The sequence below is a fragment of the Artemia sp. Qi Xiang Cuo genome, chromosome 13 (genome assembly GCF_049724085.1).
Source record: "Artemia sp. Qi Xiang Cuo chromosome 13, ASM4972408v1, whole genome shotgun sequence".
Classification (NCBI taxonomy): domain Eukaryota; kingdom Metazoa; phylum Arthropoda; class Branchiopoda; order Anostraca; family Artemiidae; genus Artemia; species Artemia sp. Qi Xiang Cuo.
Genome location: NC_142806.1, coordinates 66,885,118 through 66,910,464, shown reverse-complemented (window position 1 = coordinate 66,910,464; position 25,347 = coordinate 66,885,118). Strand labels below are relative to the sequence as shown.

The window sequence follows — 25,347 nt, the reverse complement described above, 5'->3', positions numbered from 1 at the left end:
GTAAAGCTTGCTTATTGTATTATTGCATCGACGTTAAATACGATGGTAATAGAAGGTCGAAATTTTTATTTTTGGCTGGAACGATACGGCAAGAACAATATTGAGACCTATGAAAATGACCAAAGCTTGGAATTTCCAAATTCTAGTGAGTCAGCTGTTACTGGAGATAGTACTGTATGTATCGGCTTCTGCAAGGAAAACAGCTTGAAACTGTTGACAATATTTTACAGGCTGTCAGTGATCCTAATTATTTTGGGAAAAAATGTTTTTTCATAGATGGACAAGGTGGTACCGGTAAAACATTTGTATATAAGACCTTGTATCACATTCTGTGTGGAAAAAATTACAAGGTACAAATTATGGCTTATACAGGAATAGCAGCAACTTTGTTGCCAGTTGGACTAACAACACACAAGACCTTCGGCTTGAAAGTTCCACTTTCCTCAGATTCTGTTTCCTGTATAAGACCTGGTTCAAGCAGAGGTTTAGAATTAGCTCACGTAGATGTTTTTCTGATGACGAAGTACCCATGCTTCCCAAGTACGCCTTACACAATATGGATAAGTTGTTGTGGTCCATTGTAAATCCAAACCTTCCATTTGGTGCAAAAAATTTTAGTTGCAGTAGTGTTTTGGTGATTGTCCAACATTGTTTTCCAAAAATTTTTAGTGATTTCCAACAGTGTTTACCAGTTCAACCCCGAAGCAACCGCAGTGAAACACTCGATTCATTAATAAGAAAAAAAAATCATCTTTGAAAGAATTTCGAACATGTTTCGTCTGAGAAAAATATGCGGGTCGATCCTGAATAGGAAGCATTTTGCAAAGTACATCCTCGAACTGGTAAATGGAAATCTTCCTAAAAATAAACTTAATGAAGTTGAATTATCGAAAGATATAATTACGAGTGGCGATTTAATTGAGGAAGTATTTGGAGAATTTGTGTCTAAACAAAGTTTTGATTTAATGAAAGATCGAGTTGTTTGAGCGTCAATCAATAAAGAAGTTAGTAAAATAAATGTGACAATTGTCGATCACCTTCCATGAGAATACTAATCGTATCAAAGTTACGATTCTTTAAAAGATAAATAAAAAGGAGAAATTTAATTCGCTCCAGTGTTTCTCAATTCAATTGACTTACCAGATTTACCACCACATGACTTAAAAATAAAGAAAAATACAATAGTTATGCTTTTGCGTAACTTAGATATTTCAGAAGGGATGTGTAATATGGCCCGTCTTATTGTTACTGAATTATGTAATAACATAATTAAGGTGAATATAATTACTGGGGGAAAATAAGGAAAAAAAGTCCACTTATCCTGAGTTACAGTGGACTCTTGGTAAAGGTCAACTTTGACGTCCTGTTCAACGACATCAGTTTCCAATTTGACCCGCATTTGCCATGACTATACATAATTCGCAAGGGCAAAATTTTGAATTTGTTGACGCCGACCTTAGTCCCTCCAGTTTTTAATCATGGAATGTTACACGTTGCATTTTCTCGTGTGAAAAGACAACGTAGCTTAAAAGTGCTGCTACCACCTGAAAATGAACGAAGAACATATGAGGAAGTGTGGAAGGAAGCCATGACCTCTACAAACAAAACGTCTTTTTGTTTGAGTGATATTTCTTTTTTGATCATCAATGCCTACTATGCCTTTGTTAAAGAAAACAAAGGTTCGGATATATGTGTTTCATAATTACAAAACACAAGCCGGGGTAAAACGAACAAAACCAATTGAAAATGATAGCGAGGATTATTAGGTTTTGGATTTTGACATGGATAAGGTTATCAATGCCTACCATCCTTTGAAAATCAAAAGCCTGGACTAGATAAATCATTGGAAGAAAAAGAAGTTTTTGTCCCTCCACCTGATCAATTAAAAGAAACAAAGGTTCGGCAATATGTCCTTCATAATTACAAAAAACAAGCCGAGGCAGAAGAAGAAGTTTTGTTCCACCACCTGGACAATTAAAAGAAACAAAGGTTCGGCGATATGTTTTTCATAATAACAAAAGACAAGCCGAGGCAAAAGTTAAAGGTCCAATAAAAAAAAACATAATTTTACAAAGGCATTATTTCTAATTTAAGGTCCATTTGGACTCATGACATCAAGAAAAGGCTCAAATTGCCTGCGTTTAGAAGACGAGCGACAGTGAGAATCCGTATATAGAATCGTGCCAAGTGCCGGGACACGGCGGCGAAGCCACCAGGCTCTCGGTACTATATATATATATATATATATATATATATATATATATATATATATATATATATATATATATATATATATATATATATATATATATATATATATTATATGTGTGTGAAGTATGAAACAAAGAGAAGAAAGAATATAATAAATGAAAAATACAAAGGTGAGAAAAAATTAGGATTTTGTCAGCCAGTAGCAAACTATGGAAACGAAAAGAAGCAAATATTCCGACATGGACCTCCGCAAAGTCGTCCTCGGTGCTAGAAAAACAAAAATTATAGAAGACAAATATTCTTTGCTTAGCAATAGATTTTGCCTGCCGGCAACCTCGATTTCCATTATATATGCGTACAGATTGTCTTAATTTAGACTGAGGGAAAATGTTGATTTACCCTTTTAATATTAAGTTATTTTAAATTGGGCTTCAGGAAATATCTCCCGTATCTATATTTGTAACAAAATTTCCATTTATATATTTTTTTATATCAATTGCCTGTAAAAGATTGCGGTAGGCCATTTACTGTAGATATTAAAGTTGCCTCTTCAAAAAAACTAAATGATCAGGGTTTTCAAAAATATGGTGTGCCAAAGCAGAATCAAAGTTGTCATTTTCAGTTTCAAACCTCAGTGATTTATTTATTGAAGTTTTGTGTTCATGCAATCGTTCCCCCAGATGTTGATGGGTCCTACCAAAATAAAACATCCTACATAAACACGAGATTCTGTAGACACCACTACTCAGTATAGGGTCGGTTTTATTATATAGGTCCCGAGTTGGAAAAATTTTCAAAATTTTGTTCAGTTTTGAAACAAACAGAGAGATTATGTTTTTCTTTAATTTTTCCAAGTTTGTCGCCGAGTTTCGATATGTTTGTTATTGTGGTGGAAGTTTTGTTTTCAGTTGCTGGTATAACTGAATCAAGAGGGACGGGCTCCTTATTTTTCTGTTTTACTTTTTTTAATCGTCTATATATGATATTTTCAATAAGGTTGAATGGGTGGCCATTGCAAAATAGACTATCTTTAACATAATTTATTTCAGATTTTTCATCATTACGGGAACGGATTTTTAGAACTCTGTCTCTATTTTAGGGGTAATAATCTCTTTAGTCAACAGAGTTCTAAAAAATTGTTCCCGTGTGAGTGACGTCATATTTTTTTAGCACATTTTGAGAGCATGTATACGTCATATTTGCCTCAGTAGTGGTTGTATTGTTTTTAATGTCTATGAATCAGGCAAAATTTGCAGAGGAAACATATTTTTGACAAGAAAAATCAAATAAACGACGTCATTATTATGAGCACACTCCAAGAAAATAAATTACATCATTTTTGTCGTCCCCCCTCCCCCGGCAGGAGTGAACCTATCGTTATGTATTTCTATGACGCATGCAACATCACAAAAGGAACATAGCTAAGTATAAAATGCATAGTATTATTTGTACATTTATAAAAAACTGTTTTAATCAGTTGCATTATGCTTAGAGGTCAAATGAACAACCCAGACCATTAAATGTTACAATACCATTCCGAGCAGCTCAGGTAAAGGTTGTTGAAATTTTTTTATAAAGTAACGTTAAGGGTAAATGAAGAACAAAAAAAAATGTAGTTAAAATACTTGCGTCAGTGGTTAATTACAACGCGACAAAACAAAAGTGAAGGACAAAAAAAAATCCGGTTCGAAGATAAATGGCAGCAAGAATCAAAACGAGTCAAAAACTAAAGTGAAGAACCAAACAAGTATGCTGCTACAAGACATGTGACAACGAGGAAATCTAACGAATTAAAAATGAAAGTGAAGATAAAAAAATATATACGATCAGAAGATAAGCGGCAGCGAGAATAACAAGCGATTGCGAGAAAGCCAGTAAAAGACGTTTTATAAAATGAAGTTAACAACAAAGAATTGTGCTGTTAGAAGAAAAGCGACAGCAAAAGTTAGAACGGGTCAAAAAAGAAAGTGAAGAAGAAAAAAATATCACGTTAGAAGAGCCACGTCATCAAATTCTTCGACACCTACAATATGTTGCGCAAAACTCAGTACAAACCTAGAAAAGATGCTATAAACTACGCAACTGTTGATTTCAAGTCATTGGGACCCTTTAACGTTCTATGTATTCCATGGAGAGCCCTCTATTTTCCCGAGGAAAGAGAAACAAACAAAGTCGATTCATTTGGAGGTTGATACTTTCAACGAGAATCAATATATACAAGCCTGCCATATGTTGAGTGCCGGGGCCCGGCCTCGAAATCGGCTACATAGTTTGTTTTTTTTCTTAAAACCGGCATACTGAAATTTCTGGCTACAAAATTTATCTAGATAGGTGACAACGTTAAGGAAGATTTCGTTTTATTCCTAGGGTGGTTGTATCGAAACTATGATGACGCCATGACATCAAGAAGAGGCACACATTGTCTGCGGTTAGAAAACAAGCGAGACTTTGGTGCTATATATAGCCTACGCATAATTTATTTTTTCTCGAAAAGAGCTGGATATTTTTTTCTGGTAAAATCGGTATTCTGGGATTTTCTAGCTTACATAAACGATATATGCATGTCACAAGATTAACAAAATTCGTAAGAGCCTTTATATTTGGAAAAAAAAATTCTCGTGAGTGACGTCATATTTATGAATACATTTCAAGACCATACATACGTCTCCTCTGTAGTGGTTGTATAATTTTTAGTGTTTATGATGTAGGCAAAATTACACAAGAAACATTGCGAAATATAAAATACCAAGTGTAATTATTGTTTTTTCAAAAGGGGTTTTCAGCTGTTTCATAATACCTTGAGGACTAATGAATAACTTACATCATGAAGAACAAAGGAATATACGGTTAGATTACTTATGACGACGACAATTACAACGAGTCAAAATTAAAAGTGAAGAACAAAGAAATATTTGGTCAGAAGATAAGCGGCAGCGAGATACCGTCAGAGTAATTTCGTCAGCGACAATTACAACGAGTCAAAAGCAAAAGTAAAGAACTTAGAACTAAGCGGTTAAAAGACATTTGACAATGAGGAGTGGAAGGAATTAAAAATAAAAGTGAAAAACAAAGAAATATGTGGTTAAAAGATACGCCATAGCGAGGACGAAGAAATGGTTAGAAGATAAGCGGCAGGAAGAATTACAAGTAATAGCAAGAAAGCAAGTATCAGAACGTTTCATAATGATGTTAAGAACAAAGATTTGTTATGTTAGAATACAAGCGACAGCAAAATGCGTTATAAGACAAAATCAAAGGGAAGAAGAAAGAAATATTATTTTAGAAGAACAACTCTATCATAATCTTCGATGCCAACAAAAAGGGGCGTAAAACTAAGCACCAACCTGCAAAGATGCCATAAACTACACAACTTTAATGAAAAATCATTTTGACCCTTCAACGTTACATGAATTTTCTGTGGTGCCTTCCATTTTCCCGAGGAAAGAGTAGAAAACAAAGGTAACTCATTTTGTGGTGGCTGCTTACAACGAGAATCAGTATATACAAGCCTGTTGCATGCCGACTGCCAGGGCCCGGCCTTGATATTGGTTACATATTTATTTTTATTTTTTTTAAACTGGTATTTTGCAAATTCTGGCCACAACGATCTAAAAAGGTTATCTCGAAGTTAAATGCGAAGTAAAAAAAAAGCAATAAGGGAACCTAAAAGCTAGTACTCTTTTTAAATACAATTATGTAAGAAAGGGTGGTATGTTTTTCAGGCCACTTTTTTTAATTGTCCCTTGTTGTTTTGCTCAAAATACCTACAGAGAAAAACAAACCATTAGACCCACCTTTGACCTAAGGTTTAATTAATTATTTGTTCAAGTTTTCCTTCTTTTATTTTTCTTTACAGAGGGATTTTTTCTATTTTAGTCGCAAAATCTGTAAATAAAAATTACGGAGTTTCATTTCTATAATGCTTACAACAATAGACCAATTTGTTCAAGCCTCTCGTTTTGCTTTTATTATATTTTTTTTAATTTGTCTGTTTTTTTTGTGAGCATCATTACTTTAGCATCATCATCCTAGCATGTTACAGTTCCCCAGCTACAAATGTAGGAAAGCTCTTTGCCACCATTTTCATGGCTTCAGTTAAGCACACAGAAATCTTATACAAAAAATTCCGCAGATCTTGTTGACAAGTTAAAAAATCAAAGTATAGCAGAAAAACTATCTTATCTAGTTTTGATGCAGTTTCTATGTACACTTTATGTGATGTCCATAAATTAAACAGGCTTCACAAAGAAAATTAGAGGAAAATTCTGCTTGGTCAGATTGTAGAACTTCGGAAATTTAAACAGAAATAAGGCTTGTTCTTGTTTGCAACAAGTTTTCTTTGTATTTTAAGTTACGAGAAACAAAATTTCTTCAGATTATGGGTCTACAGATCGCAGTAGAAAGGGGGTCCGACTCCCAAGAGAACATCGTGCTGCCACCTACAACTTTTTTACATAATTTATGCATGTTTTTATGTCTGTTCGTTGTCAGTGAGAATGAAAAAACAGGATTTTTCTCACTTTTATGGATGTTTTTTTGGACGGTTATGAGTGTTAGTCAATTTATTTGATGTTTTTCATGGATGTCAACATCAATTTATGTCTGTTTATGGTTTTTGTCAGTGAGAATGAAAAAACAGCGACGAGTACAGCAATTTATGGATGTTTTATGGTGTCAGTGAGAATGAAAAAACAGGATTTTTCTCACTTTGATGGATGTTTCTTGGACGGTTATGGGTGTTGGTCAATTTGTTTGATGTTTTTCATGGATGTCAACATCAATTTATGTCTGTTTTATGGTTCGTTGTCAGTGAGAATGAAAAAACATCGACGAGTACAGCAATTTATGGATGTTTTATGGTTTTTGTCAGTGAGAATGGAAAAACAGGATTTTTCTCACTTTGATGGATGTTTCACGGTCGATTTATTAGTTGTTGATTGTCCAGGTGTAATGACAGTGGGGTGATTTACATAATCGAGGGGAATTACTGATTCACGAAAGGGGAATGAATAAACATACATGGCTTCTTTGAAATTTAGGCTAACATAACCTGAGAAATTGATTTAAATAATCTGCGGGGTGAATTATTGATTCACGAAAGGGGAATTAAGAAACATTATGGCTTCTTTGATCTTTAGGCTAACCTAACCTGAGAAATTGATTTACATAATCGGCGGGGAATCATTGATTCACGAAAGGGGAATTAAGAAACGAACATGGCTTCTTTGATCTTTAGGCTAACCTAACCTGAGAAATTGATTTACATAATCGGGGGGGAGAATGTATTGATTCACGAAAGGGGAAATAAGAAACAAACTTGGCTTCTTTGTCCTTTGGCTAACCTAACCTGACAAATTTATTTAAATAATCCGGGAGAGAATAATTGATTCCCAAAGGGGACTTAAGAAACAAACCTGGCTTCTTTGTTGTTTAGGCTAACCTAACCTGAAAAATTGATTTGCATAACCAGTGGGGAATTACTGATTCACGAAAGGGGAATTAAGAAACATTATGGCTTCTTTGATCTTTAGACCTGAGGGATTTATTTGTTATTGTTGTTTTGGACAAGTGCATGCTAGGGATGAATGTCAAGGTGTCCAGGAATAGGAAACCGGAAGTACATGCATCCTTCTCAGCCAATCAGCGAGTCGGATACATCCTCCTTCTCAGCCAATCAGAGGCTTGCTTACATATGGTTTCCTCCACCTTGAATTTATCCATCGATAAATTCGTTAGATTTCCTCGTTGTCAAATGTCTTGTAGCTGCATACTTGTTTGGTTCTTCACTTTAGTTTTTGACTCGTTTTGATTCTTGCTGCCATTTATCTTCGAATCAGATTTTTTTGTCCTTCACTTTTGTTTTGTCGCGTTGTAATTAACCACTGACGCAAGTATTTTAACTACATTTTTTTTGTTCTTCATTTACCCTTAACGTTACTTTATAAAAAAATTTCAACAACCTTTACCTTAGCTGCTCGGAATGGTGTTGTCACATTTGATGGTCTAGGTTGTTCATTTGACCTCTAAGCATAATGCAACTGATTAAAACAGTTTTTTATAAATGTACAAATAATACTATGCATTTTATACTTAGCTATGTTCCTTTTGTGATGTTGCATGCGTCATAGAAATACATAACGATAGGTTCACTCCTGCCGGGGGAGGGGGGACGACAAAAATGATGTAATTTATTTTCTTGGAGTGTGCTCATAATAATGACGTCGTTTATTTGATTTTTCTTGTCAAAAATATGTTTCCTCTGCAAATTTTGCCTGATTAATAGACATTAAAAACAATACAACCACAACTGAGGCAAATATGACGTATACATGCTCTCAAAATGTGCTAAAAAAATATGACGTCACTCACACGGGAACAATTTTTTAGAACTCTGTTGACTAAAGAGATTATTACCCCTAAAATAGAGACAGAGTTCTAAAAATCCGTTCCCGTAATGATGAAAAATCTGAAATAAATTATGTTAAAGATAGTCTATTTTGCAATGGCCACCCATTCAACCTTATTGAAAATATCATATATAGACGATTAAAAAAAGTAAAACAGAAAAATAAGGAGCCCGTCCCTCTTGATTCAGTTATACCAGCAACTGAAAACAAAACTTCCACCACACTAACAAACATATCGAAACTCGGCGACAAAATTGTAAAAATTAAAGAAAAACATAATCTCTCTTTTTGTTTCAAAACTGAACAAAATGTTGAAAATTTTTCCAACTCGGGACCTATATAATAAAACCGACCCTATACTGAGTAGTGGTGTCTACAGAATCTCGTGTTTATGTAGGATGTTTTATTTTGGTAGGACCCATCAACATCTGGGGGAACGATTGCATGAACACAAAACTTCCACAAATAAATCCCTGAGATGTAAAAATAAAAATGACAACTTTGATTCTGCTTTGGCACACCATATTTTTGAAAACCCTGATCATTTAGTTTTTTTGAAGAGGCAACTTTAATATCTACAGTAAATGGCCTACCGCAATCTTTTACAGGCAATTGATATAAAAAAATATATAAATGGAAATTTTGTTACAAATATAGATACGGGAGATATTTCCTGAAGCCCAATTTAAAATAACTTAATATTAAAAGGGTAAATCAACATTTTCCCTCAGTCTAAATTAAGACAATCTGTACGCATATATAATGGAAATCGAGATTGCCGGCAGGCAAAATCTATTGCTAAGCAAAGAATATTTGTCTTCTATAATTCTTGTTTTTCTAGCACCGAGGACGACTTTGCGCAGGTCCATGTCGGAATATTTGCTTCTTTTGGTTTCCATAGTTTGCTACTGGCTGACAAAATCCTAATTTTTTCTCACCTTTGTATTTTTCATTTATTATATTCTTTCTTCTCTTTGTTTCATACTTCACACACATATAATATATATATATATATTTATATATATATATATATATATATATATATATATATATATATATATATATATATATATATATATATATATACGAGGGCAATTCAGAAACTAACCTCCGATTGGTCACAGTGCGTGTAGTGGGGGGAGTAGCGCGCCATCTGTGCATTCACGCGCTCAGCAGGTCAGTGGCCATCAAGCCGTAGTCGAGTGAACATCGTACCTGCGCTAGTTTAGTTATTGTGGTAGTTTGAAATGTGTGCTGCAATAGAAAATCCCGCCAAATGTGAAGTGCGTGCTGTTATAAGGTTTTTTACAGCCAAAGGATACTCTACAGCAGCTATTCATCGTGAGCTTTGTGCCATGTACGGACCAAAAGTTATGAGTGATGGAGTTGTCCGTGAATGGGTACGTTTATTTAAAAGTGGACGAGAAGACATTCATGATGAAGAGAGGAGTGGTAGACCATCCTTGGTGACTGACGAACTTGTTTAGACACTTGATGCAAAAGTTTGTAAAAATCAACGTTTCACAATGGCAGAGTTGTCTACAGATTTTCCACAGATTTCTAAGACTCTTTTGTACAAGATAGTGACAGCAAGATTGGGTTACCATAAGTTCTGTGCACGATGGGTGCCCAAAATTCTTACCGACCACCACAAAACTCAAAGAATGGCCTCTGCATTAGACTTTCTGTCACGTTATGAGGATGAAGGAGAACCATTGTTAAACAGAATCGTGACCGGTGACGAAACCTGGATTAAGTACGTGAACCCTGAGACAAAAGAACAGTCAAAGATGTGGGCACATTCAGATTCGCCTACCAAACCAAAAAAAGCCCGACAAGATTTTTCTGCCAGAAAACTGATGGCAATGGTGTTTTGGGATGCCAAAGGGGTGTTGTTGGTTGAATTCATGGAACGTGGGACGACCATTAATCAAGACGTGTACTGTGAAACACTAAAAACATTACGACGGGCTATACAGAACAAATGCCAAGGTATGCTGACTTCTGGTATTGTTTCTTTCCACGATAATGCCCGTCCTCACTCTGCTCGCAGAACAACAGCCCTTCTTGAGTCCTTCAAGTGGGACGTTTTCAACCATCCACCTTACAGCCCAGATCTGGCACCAAGCGATTATCACCTCTTCATGCATATGAAGAAATGGCTCGGGCCCAGCGGTTTGATGACGACGAAGAGCTCAAAGATGCGGTCACAGGCTGGCTCAAGGCACAAGCGGGTGATTTTTATGCAGAAGCAATTTCAAAGCTTGTGAAGAGATACAATAAGTGCCTCAATTGTTATGGAGACTATGTCGAAAAATAGTGCAAAGATGTAGTTGTAAGATGTATATATTAAAATATTTTTAATTAACTTGGTGTATTTTTTTCAATCAACCGGAGGTTAGTTTCTGAATTGCCCTCGTATATATATATATATATATATATATATATATATATATATATATATATATATATATATATATATATAGTACCGAGAGCCTGGTGGCTTCGCCGCCGTGTCCCGGCACTCGGCACGATTCTATATATGGATTCTCACTGTCACTCGTCTTCTAAACACAGACAATTTGAGCCTTTTCTTGATGGCATGAGTCCAAATGGACCTTAAATTAGAAATAATGCCTTTGTAAAATTATGTTTTTTTTTATTGGACCTTTAACTTTTGCCTCGGCTTGTCTTTTGTTATTATGAAAAACATATCGCCGAACCTTTGTTTCTTTTAATTGTCCAGGTGGTGGAACAAAACTTCTTCTTCTGCCTCGGCTTGTTTTTTGTAATTATGAAGGACATATTGCCGAACCTTTGTTTCTTTTAATTGATCAGGTGGAGGGACAAAAACTTCTTTTTCTTCCAATGATTTATCTAGTCCAGGCTTTTGATTTTCAAAGGATGGTAGGCATTGATGACCTTATTCATGTAATAATCCAAAACCTAATAATACCCGCTACCATTTTCAATTTTTTTGGTTCGGTTTAACTCGGTTAGTCTTTCGTCATTATTAAATATATATAGCCAAACCTTAGTTTTTTTTTTAAGAAAGGTAAAGTAGGCATTGATGATCAAAAAAGAGATATCACTCAAACAATAAGACGTTTCGTTGGTAGTTGTCAGGGCTTCCTTCTACACTTCGTTATATGTTCTTCGTTCATTTTCAGGTGGTAGCAGCACTTTTAAGCTACGTTGTCTTTTCACACGAGAAAATGCAACGTGTAACATTCCATGATTAAAAACTGGAGGGACTAAGGTCGGCGTCAACAAATTCAAAATTTTGCCCTTGCGACTTATGTATAGTCATGGCAAACGCGTGTCAATTTGGAAATTGATGTCGTTGAACAGGACGTCAAAGTTGACCTTTACTAAGAGTCCACTGTAACTCAGGATAAGTGGACTTTTTTTTCCTTATTTTCCCCCAGTAATTATATTCAGCTTAATTGTGTTGTTACATAGTTCAGTAACAATAAGACGGGCCATATCACACACCTCTTCTGAAATATCTAAATTACACATAAGCATAACTATTGTATTTTTCTTTATTTTTAAGTCATGTGGTGGTAAATCTGGTAAGTCAATTGAATTGAGAAACACTGGAGCGAATTAAATTTCTCCTTTTTATTTATCTTTTACAGAATCGTAACTTTGATACGATTAGTATTCTCCTGGAAGGTGATCGACAATTGTCACATTTATTTTACTAACTTCTTTATTGATTGACTCTCAAACAACTCGATCTTTCATTAAATCAAAACTTTGTTTAGACACAAATTCTCCAAATACTTCCTCAATTAAATCGCCACTGGTAATTATATCTTTCGATAATTCAACTTCATTAAGTTTATTTTTAGGAAGATTTCCATTTCCCAGTTCGAGGATGTACTTTGCAAAATGCTTCCTATTCAGGATCGAACCGCATATTTTTCTCAGACGAAACATGTTCGAAATTCTTTCAAAGATGATTTTTTTTTCTTATTAATGAATCGAGTGTTTCACTGCGGTTGCTTCGGGGTTGAACTGGTAAACACTGTTGGAAATCACTAAAAATTTTTGGAAAACAATGTTGGACAATCACCAAAACACTACTGCAACTAAAATTTTTTGCACCAAATGGAAGGTTTGGATTTACAATGGACCACAACAACTTATCCATATTGTGTAAGGCGTACTTGGGAAGCATGGGTACTTCGTCATCAGAAAAACATCTACGTGAGCTTATTCTAAACCTCTGCTTGAACCAGGTCTTATACAGGAAACAGAATCTGAGGAAAGTGGAATTTTCAAGCCGAAGGTCTTGTGTGTTGTTAGTCCAACTGGCAACAAAGTTGCTGCTATTCCTGTATAAGCCATAATTTGTACTTTGTAATTTTTTCCACGCAGAATGTGATATAAGGTCTTATAAACAAATGTTTTATCGGTACCCCCTGGTCCATCAATGATAAAACATTTTTTCCCAAAATAATTAGGATCATTTACAGCCTTTAGAATAATGTCAACAATTTCAAGCTCTTTTCCTTGCAGAAGCCAATACACACTATGTCCAGTAACAGCTGACTCACTAGAATTTGGAAATTCCAAGCTCTGGTCATTTTCATAGGTCTCAATGTTGTCCTTGCTGTATCGTTCCACCCAAAAATAAAAATTTCGACCTTCTATTACCATCGTATTTAACGTCGATGCAATAATACAATAAGCAAGCTTTACTGCAAGATCTTTAGATAAATTATTTCATCTTGCATGCAAAATGAAATCCTCTGCCATCTGATTTTTGAATCTTTCCCAAAGAGCTTTTGGATCAGCAGAATTTTTTTACGTGCATAACGTCATTGTAATTTTTGATGCAATAACTTACATGATGTCATTGTAATCTTTTTACATGCATAACGTCATTGCAATTTTTACTACATGACGTCATTTGGAAAAACCCAACAGTGTATAATATATTTCACAAAAATACCAGATATCTCGGTCACATATACAGTGACCGTCATCAGTATATGTGACCGAAATACCTGGTATTTTTTGTGAAATTTATCATAAACTGTCTATTAAAAAGGATTTTATCCCTATTTTGGACTTTTATTTTATCGTCATGGAAAGGCAGTGTGGTCTCCGAAATTATCTCAGCTCTTAACAATTTTTCTCAGACTTTTGACCTATCTAGATCGTTTTTTTATGCGAGAATATCCTAAGATACCAATTTTCCCGAAAAAATATTGAGCCTTTTTTGAGAACATACATACATATAAAATTATTGCTCAAATATATATATATATATATATATATATATATATATATATATATATATATATATATATATATATATATATATATATATATATATATATATATATATATATATATATATATATATATATATATATATATATATATATATATATATATATATATATATATATATGTATAGCACCAGGAGACCGGTACCATGTCTACTAACACATATTTCTTTGTTCTTCCATTTCATTTCTAATTCTGATCGGCGTTGTCATATGTCTTGTAACCGCATTCGCTACCGCTTATCTTTTGGGCAAACCAATATTTGTAGAATTTCCAGTCAATAGGGACTGTGTTTCAGTCTTGGTGATTGAAAGGTCGTTTCCTATCAATCAAAATTCAGAGAGATAGAAAATGACATCAAAATCTGAAAATTCCACCTATTAGTACCCCATTTCCACCCAAGCAAGGTCAGTGGGGGATGAAAAATCAGAATCTTTATTTTTTCAGTATTTAGTGGATTGAAAGGTCGCTTCCTATTATTTGAAGTCTGGGGAGACCAAAAATTACATACAAAGAAAAAGAAATCAGAATCGGGAAATTCCACCAATTAGTACCCCATTTTCACCCAAGCCCGGTCAGTGGGGGATGAAAAATCAGACTCTATATTTTTTGTCAGTATTTGGAGGATTGAAAGGTCGCTTCCTATTAATTGAAGTCTGGGGAGACCAAAAATGACATCAGAATTGGAAATTCTATCACTTGGTGATAGAATTCCCATTACCACCCAGGCAAGGCCAGAGGAAGATAAAATATCAGTATCTTAATTAGTGTAGTATTTGGTGGCTTAAAAGGTCGTTTTCTATTAATTAAAGTCTGGGGAGACCAAAAATAACGCAAAAAGTCAAAAATTCAATCACTTGAAGTCGCATAATTGAAATAAAAATGGGTAAATAGGGTACTAAGTGATAGAACTTTTTAGTTTTGATGGCATTTTTGGTCTTCTAGAACTAGTATTATAGAAAACGACCTTTCAATCCAGAAAATGTTACAGAACTTTAAATTCCTTATGTCCCCCCCCTTTACCCTGAAAAGAGGCGTGAATGAAATGAATTTCTGCAAATCCGATTTTTGAAAAGTCATTAAGCTAATTTTCCCAAAAATCTTGATGCCAAAACTTTTCTGTTGAAAAGGGTTTGGCCTCTTTTCTTAATTTTACTTGACAATTTTTGTTTTTCCCAAGTAAATTTAATGTTTCTTGTTTCCTGTCGCTATTACCTGTTAAGGTCATATCTGAAATTTTCACGTTTTTTAATTAACTGCAGAAACCGTTTGCCAAGCTGTTCTCACAGGGAGGCAGCAGAGTAATGTAGATCAGTAGGATCGAAGTGGGATTGAACGCACATTGCCCTGCTGAGTTTACCATAGAATGCAGCTCAGCAACCAATTTTTGGGCAATTGTTTCAGAATTTAATAATGTCAAATACGAACTTTAGGCAAAACAGTCATGACATCTGAAAAGAAACCCCTCACTCCCCCCTCAAAAACTAAAAAACTGTATCCTGAAAATTCCATTTTTCTGTAGAATTTACATTTCTTTGGTATTAGTAAATATTAGATGGAGTCCAAAAGGTCATTACTGAAAAAAAGCGAGAGCATGAGCCCTCAGCATAAATTTAATATCTCATTTGTCTAATTGAATAAAATTCATGTCTAAAAGAATTTTTAGGGATGTCAATTGTTGAAGTTCAAATGTCAAATTAAGTCAGGTCACAAACGCAACTATTCAGGAAAAACAAGCATCCCATAATAGGACCATAATAGTAAATACCCGCCAGAATGGAATCGTTGCTAAAATCACGTTTCTATGGATGTTTTTCTAAAAGCACTGAAAAGTAAAAATCTGCATCCAGCTCGATTCGAATTATCAAAAGCCTTGTTTTGTCTTGGAAGCCTCTTTTGGTGTTAAACAACTAGACTAGGAAATTCCGTTTATTAATTTGAAGGATATACCAGGAAATTTACGATAAAAAGAAAAGTTAACACTATATAAAGAATAAATTGAAATGTACAGAGCTTTTTTTCAGCGTTCAAGTTTTCTATTAGTCAGAGGCAACGCTGTAGCGTTGCCTATAGTAAAGGCCATACGGCTCCAATGTTTTATTATTATTATTTATTTATTTTTTTCCCAGAGGCACTTTATACGGAAGGGGTCTTCGTAGAAACTTCAAAGGGGGCTTATTCGATTGAAAATCGAGAGTTCTAGTGCCCTTTTTAATAGTCGAAAATGATTGGAGGGCAACTAGTCCCCCCCCACGCCCAGCCTTCCCCCCAACCCATCCAATCAAAATTTCGAGATAGCCATTTTGTTCAGCATAGTTCATTCCAGATAGAAAATATATTTTTGAGGAGGACACTTCCCCACAACCCTCAGGACAAGGGTTTTAATTTATGCCCTGGGGGCATATAAGGTTTTTATAGAAGGCGTAGTCGTAAAAACTTCAAAACAGGCTCATTCGATTGGAAATTAAAGGCCTAGTGCCCTTTTTAATAGTCGAAAGTGATTGGAGTGAAACTAGCCCCCCCCCCCCACGCCCTTCATTTCCCCAAACACCTCCAATCCAAATTTTGAGATAGCCATTTTGTTCAGCGTAGTTGATTTCAAGATAGAAAATACGTTTTTGAGGAGGACACTCACCCAGAACCTTCAGGGCAAGGGTTTTAAGATATGCCCTGGGGGCATATAAGGTTTTCAATGAAAGCATTGTCGTAGAAACTTCAAATAGGCTCATTCGATTGGAAATTCAAAAGGATAGTGCCCTTTTTAATAGTCGAAAGTGTTTGGGGTGGAACTAGCCCCCCCCCCACACCCAACATTTCCCCTCACCCATTCACACAAAATGTTGATAAAGCTGTTTTGTTCAGAGTAGTCCATTTTCAGTTAGAAAATGTATTTTTGTTGACGACAATCCCTCATAACCCTCAGGGCAAGGTTTTTAGGATATGCCCTGGGAGCTGACAAGGTTTTCATAGAAGGAGTTGTCATAGAAACTTCAAAAAAGGCTCATTCGATTGGAAATTCAAAGGGATAGTGCCCTTTTTAATAATCGAAAGTGATTGGAGGGAAACTAGCGCCCCCCCACGCCTATCATTCCCCCAAACACACCAAATCAAAATTTTAGATAGCCATTTTCTTCAGCGTAGTTGATTTCCAAATAGAAAATATGTTTTTGAGGAGGACAATTCCCCAAAACCCTCAGGGCAAGGGTTTTAAGTTATGCCCTGGGGGCTGATAAGGTTTTTATAGAAGACGTTGTCGTAGAAACTTCAAAAAAGGCTCATTCGATTGGAAATTCAAAGGGATAGTGCCCTTATTATTAGTCAAAAGTGATTGGAGGGCAACTAGCCCCCCCCTCACGCTAATCATTCCCCCAAACACATCCAATCAAAATTTTGAGATAGGCCTAAAACTTTGTGGAATATGCATTTTCTTGCACGAAACACCAAAATATAATAAAATGTCAAGTTTCAGAGTGTTCCACCACTTGCAAGCAAGAGCCATTGGTATTTTTGAATCCGCATGGTCAATTTAGGGGGTGGATGGTAGGATAATTCTCGTAGCAGCCCTATTCCGTCGTAGTATGATCACACTTTCAACACTTGGCTTCCGGACTATCATATAATCAACCAAGCATACAAATACCCAAAATCAGTATTAATAAATAAATTAAACCCAAAACGAACAAAAATTAAAAAAGATGTTAGAGTCAAGCTCAAAACGAGCATAGATTAATGTGAATAGGGTTCAAAACCCCTATGCTTTCTAAAAGCCAGAATATAATTTGTACTTTACTGAAAAAAAATCAAATGAGTCTACTGAAAAAAAATGTGCATTGTCAATTTAATTTACATATGCTGATATTTATTCCCTAAAATATTAATTAATTTTTGATTTCTTAAAGTTACAAAAGTAAAAACATTTCAAAGAATTGTTTGCAGTAAAGCGCCAATGACGCAGTAGGTTTTAGGCGTCTGCAGTGAGGCGATACCCAAACTCTTGTTTGTAGTTATTTTTATTCGATTCAAACTGGATTTGCATATTCTTTTTAAGTTTCACTCGTTTTAAGATTTATTCATTCATTTACATTAATATATATTGTATGTTTGTTCGCATTGATTGTTTATTTAATTTCTGTTCGTTTTAAGTTTCATTTATACCTTAGTAGCAAAATATTTGTTTTCTTTTTAAGCTTGATTTTCATATTCAATCTAAGAATTACTCGCTTTAAGATCTATTTATTCATTTATATTTTTACTTGTTGTAAGTTTTTTGCTATGATTGTTTATTTAATTTCTGTTCGTTTTGGGTTTCATTTATTCTTTAATAGTAATTTCAGGTCGTTTTGAGTTTGAATTTTAAAAGGTATTTGTATCTCCTGAGCTTAAGATTAAAATGGCCGTTAATTTTCTTTGAAAAAAATATTTTTCGGTAAGTTTTTTTTAATTAATATCAAAAAACGAGCGAAAGTATTCCCCAAGATGAACGAATCAATTGGTAAATCTAAAACAAATAAACTATTTAGTAGAATACAAGGGCAGCGAATTCACAGGCAACCCTCAGGGCTAGTTTGGCACCGTTGTTTCTATCCTTTGCCATGGTGGCACCACCAAGCTGAATTTTTTATGAAGAAGGTAAAATGTATATACAGTAGGCCTATACATAGCAATCTTGTGGCAATTTTTTATAGTCAGGTAAACATATTAACAAATAAATAAAACAATGCTGTAAATAACAATACTCAATGGCCAGTAACTTAATTGAAAAAAAGATAATAGTTGAAATATAAATCGTAATTTAAAAATATATTCTTGCAATAAATAATTTTAAAAAGATTCTTTTGCAAGCACACAAAGCAATCTAATACACTTCAAACGCAATTATGACTAAAAAAAGTCGGTGGCACAATCGGAGGAAGGGTACAATTAAAACAGATCAGAAGAAGGAATGAATTGAATTGAATTTATTTATAACCCGTTGAAAATACAATAACGAACGGAGTAAAAAAAAAGAAGAAGAAGAGAAAAAACAAAAGCAAAAGAAAAAGACGGATAATGAAAAATAAAACAAAATTAAAATTCATAGAACATCGCACAAAATTAGTAATAAACCAAACAATCACACAGTATACATAAGAAGCAAAAAAAAAAAAATAAAGCACAAGGAATGGTATAGGGGCGAGAAAGCTTCAAAACCAGTGAAATATCTAGTTTTTCTAGTTCGGTGCCTTTGAGTGTATATCTTAAATAGCCCCAATTAAACTGGTGTCTCAGTTATGGACTTTAAAAACACATATTCATATATAATTCAGAGGGTCAATTTTGCTTATTTTTTCTCTAGCAAAAACCTTCCACATTATTTAGTAATATCAGATATTCGGATTCAATTTTTGAATCCACTTAAAAAACGGTTTGAATTTCAATAATTTAATTGATTTACATAATTTAATGCATTTCAAATGTTTTTAGAGGGGCAGCCTAGAATTCATTAGCTGCTGCATCATTTTGGAGTACTAAGCAGCCTTTTTAAATTACTTAGTCTAATATATTCTGATAAATATTTACTAAAGTAGGTGATATTAATCTTATATGTTTCAGAATTGTCTCATTTCTGTTGCTTTTTTAAGCTGGATTTCGACAATTTACTTTATCTTACAGAGTTTTGTCCATTACTGTCAAAACATTTTCACAAAGATGGTGATTTACTGTAAAATAAAACACACTTTTCTGTATTTATATGATATGAATGTTGCTATTGAGGATACAAAAAATTTTTGTTTATTTGGTATGAATGTTGGTATAGAGGAAAACAACTAGTCAAAATTTAGTTAATGTTTACCATTGTTAGTTTTTATTGCTACCATTGAATGATGATAAAGAAATCGTTAAGGAAGCTAAATACAAAGATCCATTGCAAAGTACTCCAACTTTTTGAAATTTCAACACAGATCTGTTTGCCTCTATAGTTATTCATTATTCTTTCTTTAGCCATTTTATTCTTTTCACCCTTTTTTTTAGAATTCTTATTCTCTTCAACTATTTTTTGTGACATTAAAGAAGTAAATTTTGAGTAAATTTTTTACTCCTTCGAAATACTGATAATAATTCTTTCGACATTGCAGATTCTTTAGTTTCAGTTCAAATCGCCTATTCAAGAAAATATTGTTTTTGTAAACTAAACATTTGGATATTTTTACCATCATGCAATATTTATTTTTCTAATCGACAAGTTTTCATGTATAAGAATTGCTAGGGAGACAAGTTCAATTTTACCCATATACATCTGATCCTCCATAGCCAGCATTTGCTCGTGGAAGGGTTTAAATCATTAAATATGTTACCTGGTCTTGCTTTTTATTCAATAGGGGGTTCAAAAGTCTTTTTAAACCTCTCCATGGCCATGCCTCTATATTAATTATGTTACTAGAAATAAAAAGAATGACTTTTCAAAACAGAAAAAAAGGATGAATATGGGAAACAATATGGGAAAAAAGAGAAAGATAGAAAAATAAAAATTTTGAAAAATTTACAAAAAAAATGTCTTTCTTGTCTTTTTTATATCGTTGGTTCAAAGTTCTGTTCATATCTCTCCTTGGCCATACCCCTAGATAATAAAATTTAAAAACTGCTTACTATTCTGTAAGAGGTTTTTATTGTAAACTATAAACTAGCATGCTTTTTCCTAGAATGGGTTGATATATGACGGTTTAGATTCGATTTACCTGAAAATTTTCTCTCGCATAGATCACATTTATACGGTTTCTCACCTGTATGCACTCTTTGGTGAAGATACAAATTGCTCATGTGAGAAAAACTCTTCTGGCATACATTACACATAAACGGTTTTTCTCCCGTATGAATTCTTTGGTGTGATTCCAATAGTGAATGGAAAGGAAATCTTTTATCGCATATATTGCACTCATAGTCTTTTCTGAACTTTTTCGTATAGTTGCCAATATAAGAATTTGAAGCTTCCATAAATGCATTAGTATTACTTGAAGTACCTGCAACTCCTACAATAAAATAAAATGAAGGGGATGAAAAACCTAAAACGTTATCGTAAGACATTCTCCTTCAAATATCCTAAAGTAATGATGCTCACAAAAAAATCACCCAAAAAATCTAACAAATTAAGAAAAAATTATTAATAGCAAAACGAGAGGCTTGAAGAGATTGAAGTCTATTGCTATAGAAATCATAAAAATAAAACTCCTTAATTTCAGCTTAAATACTAAACCGAAAGGTAAACGGTTTATATTTAAGAACTATGTGTTTACAGCTAAAGCGCGGAGCCTATGCTTCCACTCAGCGAATAGAGTCCTAGGCCTTTCTAATCCAGTAGCTGTAAATCTCCTGCCATCTTATGCCGTTGTTCACAAAATGCCAAAATCTCTCGATAACCCCGATTCTCGTAAGCAGTTTTTGGACAGCACTTGCCCCAACTCAGTGGAAATCGGTGAACTAAGAAAGTCGAAACAGGAATTGGAACTGTACATTAAATCTAAATCATCTGCTGAGAAGACTATTGAAAAAATTAAAGCTAGTAAGCCTCAGGTTGCTGCTATGCTCAAAGAGAAACTATTTATTGCCGTTCTGAAACAGGTTTCGCCTAACATGACTCATACTGATGTATAATCTCTTGTTTCAAAGGCATAAAGGGCAATAGAAATCGGTAACTTTGAGCGTTCCAAAGTGTTTAACCTGAATTTCGGGACCAGGAGGGATCTTGAAGATTTCTTGGAGTATCAGTTCGGGTCGACTATGAGAAGGTCCCTGCGGAAGAGTTCAAATTTTTCCCAAAAAGATATTTTTTCTTCCTCGGAGTTGACCATATAGCATCCAACTGCGTACTGACGCTATTTTGTGGTTGTTGTGGTGCTAGTGACCACATCTCCACGAAGGATAATATACCCACGAAAGAAATGTTCTGCATATTGTGCAAAAAATGCCACAAATGCTACAGCGTAAGGTGTCCGGCTAATTCGGTTTCAGTTATGAATCGGCTATCAGCCAAGTAATATCTTTGGGCTAGAACTTTTAACCTAGGTTGATGTGAAATAAAATGGAGTTCTGTTCTGTGAATGCGAAAAAGTTCTATTTATGTAAGGAGACAGCTAATTAATGATTACGCATTAACAGAAGGTAATTTATTAGCAGAGTGTTTCAAGCGAAGATTTGAGGAGTTTCTGTTGGCCATTTATGGTGTTAGACATGCCTCAATGGCTAAGCGAAATGCACGTCGGTACTTACTTGGATAAATAAGAAGTAGTCAGGGCACCGGATTCTGTATCGTGCACCCACCCATGCCGGAAGGTACAAAAATGATGAGGACGGATCCTAAAGTAGTCGACCATGCTGAAAACGAATATCGTAGGGTGCATATTCGCCGTTGGGGCGTTTCTGAGATATAGACCAAAAACGCCAAGTTTAGCCTATAACCAAGAGTGACGATTCATAATTATTTTTGTGAGTTTTTGGGTTGAGGAATCCGGCGTAATGTTATATCAATCGAAAAATCAGATCTAGATCTACAAGAATATGATTTTTAAATTAAAAAAAAACACATTTTTTTTCTATTTACTGCAGTTTCAAAATAAGTGCTGTGAAATTCGACTAATATCTTAAAGAAAGGCTAAAAACTCAAAATTTCTTCAAGGTAACAATTTTTTTTTCATTTTCAATTCCGTACAATTTGAGCTAAAAAAAATTATAAACTATTATTATATTTAAGTTCTGTGAATTTTTTGTTGTAGTCACTGAAATGAGCACTAGCCGTATCGTGAAAATCAACATAGTTATTTTTTTCTTCAAAGGGTAGGAATACTTCAAACTTTCTAACTGTTTAAAATTTTTAACTTTTAGTTAAAAATAAAGATAGGTTTTAAATAAATTTTGACTAAAAAAAGTGTTTTTTTTTAGAACGGACGAATATGTTTTCTGGTGTACTAAGGGGTCTGCAATTACCTTTTTGGGACCTGATTTGCCACTGATACGACTGAGCTATTTACTAAATGAAAGAATTCTGCTTCACAGATGGATTCAGTCGGCACACTGGAGCTGTCTTACTCGGCCTGCCCGTAAAATTGGGTAATAGTAACTGATTAGGGACCTGTTGTAATTAAAAGTAATTAAAGGTATCAAATAAAACTTTCAAAAATATTCCTCGTTTTCTTCTTCCGAGATGGGGCAAGGTCAGACTCCCTGCATGCCCTCCTCGTTCCATGGCAGGAGCATAAGCTGCAGTATCCTTTCATTTTTGGGCAGCTACATTCTTTCCTACATCTTCCGCTTTTGCATCTGCAGTAAGCTTTCAGGCTTGATGCTTCTTTACAGATTGAGACGACCGCATCTACTCCCCCTTCAGCCATCTTCCATCCAAGGAGGAGCGGATCTAGAATGCTCGGCCTAACCTGTGCTGACGACAAGATTATCCATGTAGTGAATATGGTTCTTCGTATGCATGGCTCGAAGGTGTCGTCAGAAGGTGGCAGTCTTCTCACATCTTGTTTCTGGCACCAAATGTAAGCCCTTACACTGGCCAGCGAATTGAATCCGGCCTGTTTACCGTACATTTCAAGACCAGGGATTTTGACAGGTCGGAAACTTCTCTAAACGCGTCGACTGAAAGCTTCCCTTCTGCATCTTTGATCCGCTCCGTCACATATACCATTTTTGACGCAAAAGTTGGAGACACCGCGGTGTTTAAGAAAGAAGCTTTCCCGACGCCGAAGAAAAAATTAGTTGTGTCACACCCTGACAGACAGTCCACGAACGGTAACATAATCTGCTCCTCTTTGGTCAGGTGGACTCCATCTGCCAGCTCGTGTACTGGAATAATGTAAGTCGGGAACTTCAAGAAAAGTTCGCTCAGTCCCTCAGTTGAAGCTCTTCAAAAAATGAACACAGGCTACTGCCACGTCTATGTCGTTGGCATGCACAACGATGCTACAAGTGTAACGGTTAGCATACTTGGCAGGTGTCATAAGGCGTTGGTCGGCCTCTTCGTGGCTGGAGGAAAAGCATTCCTCGTAGTCACAGTGTTCTGATAAAGTTGGACTGCAGCCACGCTTGAACAGAGACACTTTGAATCTCTCCTTGAACCAACCAGAGAGAAAAAGGTTGAGTGCATTCAGAAACTGATCACCCATCTGCTCCCAGGTTTCATAAAAAATTTCCAGGACCCGGCCTCAAGATGCTGAACTTGCAAGTACGGCGTCCCATTCTTCAATTGTGCTAAGAGTGGCAAGCTGGATGTTTTTCCCTTTCCCTCGTTGTAGCCTGCATGCTGATTTCAAGGAGATGCGTGAGCTTCCCAAACAGCCCGTCGTACCGATCTACGACAATGTGGACTTCAGGAGTACCCACTGGAAGATCATTCAGCAACGATAGAAGCAATCTTTCCGCGAAGGATTTGACTTTTTCAAACCTGGCAGGCCAATATGACCTTATCTTGGACATTAGGTCAATGATGTATACTGTCGCTGATGTTGTTTCTTTGGATTTCAAAGTCGCCGGCCAAGCTGCAAGTCCTCCTTTTTTTCTTAGCCAGTTCAATAGCACAGCTTTGTTTCCCGTCCTCATTTTCCAGCCAGAGGATGTCTTGGTTGATTGTCGCAGAAGATGTTCAAAAATAGATGGAGGGAAAGGAAGAATCTCTTTTGTGAGGACCTTTGCAACTGCTTTCTCCTTTTCTTCGCCGTAGCTCAACTGAGCAGTAATGATTCTCTTCAAGGCTGTTACTTCGGAGCTCAGGAGATCGGTTCTAAGGAAACACTTCACTTTCTGATTTTTTCTCTCTGAATGGAAAGTTCGGAGTGCAACCTTTTTCACATCTTCTTTCCTGGTGCACAGAAAGTCCTCAACCACCTCTTTTAATTTTGTGGCTACGCAAGTAATATCACAAACAATCTTCTCATCGTCCACAACTTTTGACGTCACAATACTCATTATTTCGAAGTCCACTCTGCTGAACGGATTACAACCTGTAGCGAAAATGTCACAAACTGTATCTCGTGGAAGTTTTAATTATGTCGTCGTTTACTAATTGTCTTCGTGATGTTTCAATGTATCTTTTGATGCGTTAACTACTTGAAAGATAACATTGCTAATGGTAACGGAAATCGGTAAGGTAAGAATCCAAGCTTCAGTCTGTCTGTCATTTATTTTTTCTCCTATTATTCCGGCCGTCGTCTTAGCATCCTTGTTCACTGTACATTCCAGTATCTGATCGAACCAGGTGGCCATGAACCTGGTGTGCATTCTCTTTACTGCAAAGTATCCTTTCATGAACTTCTTGTGTACATCAGGAAAGGTTTGTGGTAAACTTCGCATTTCTGATAGGTACTGTATGAGACATTTTGTATACTGAGGATGGTCAGACACCACCAAATATGGCGACATCCGAGCAGTAGCTGTCAAAGGAGACTCATAG

General features: G+C 35.3%; 1 protein-coding gene across 4 annotated transcripts in view; it reads right to left on the bottom strand.

Annotated features, from left to right (window-relative positions):
- LOC148945574 (uncharacterized) overlaps positions 1-25,347 on the bottom strand; it is an 89,643-nt gene that overhangs the window by 21,313 nt on the left and 42,983 nt on the right. For 2 of the 4 annotated variants that reach the window (XM_089098701.1, XM_089098703.1), the window contains exon 5: positions 20,639-20,929. The exons of 1 other annotated variant lie outside the window; for it this stretch is intronic. In XM_089098701.1, coding sequence (XP_088954827.1) covers positions 20,639-20,929 — 291 coding nt within the window. The remainder of the gene's footprint in view (positions 1-20,638; positions 20,930-25,347) is intronic. One more of the 4 variants, XM_089098702.1, reaches the window with a different exon arrangement.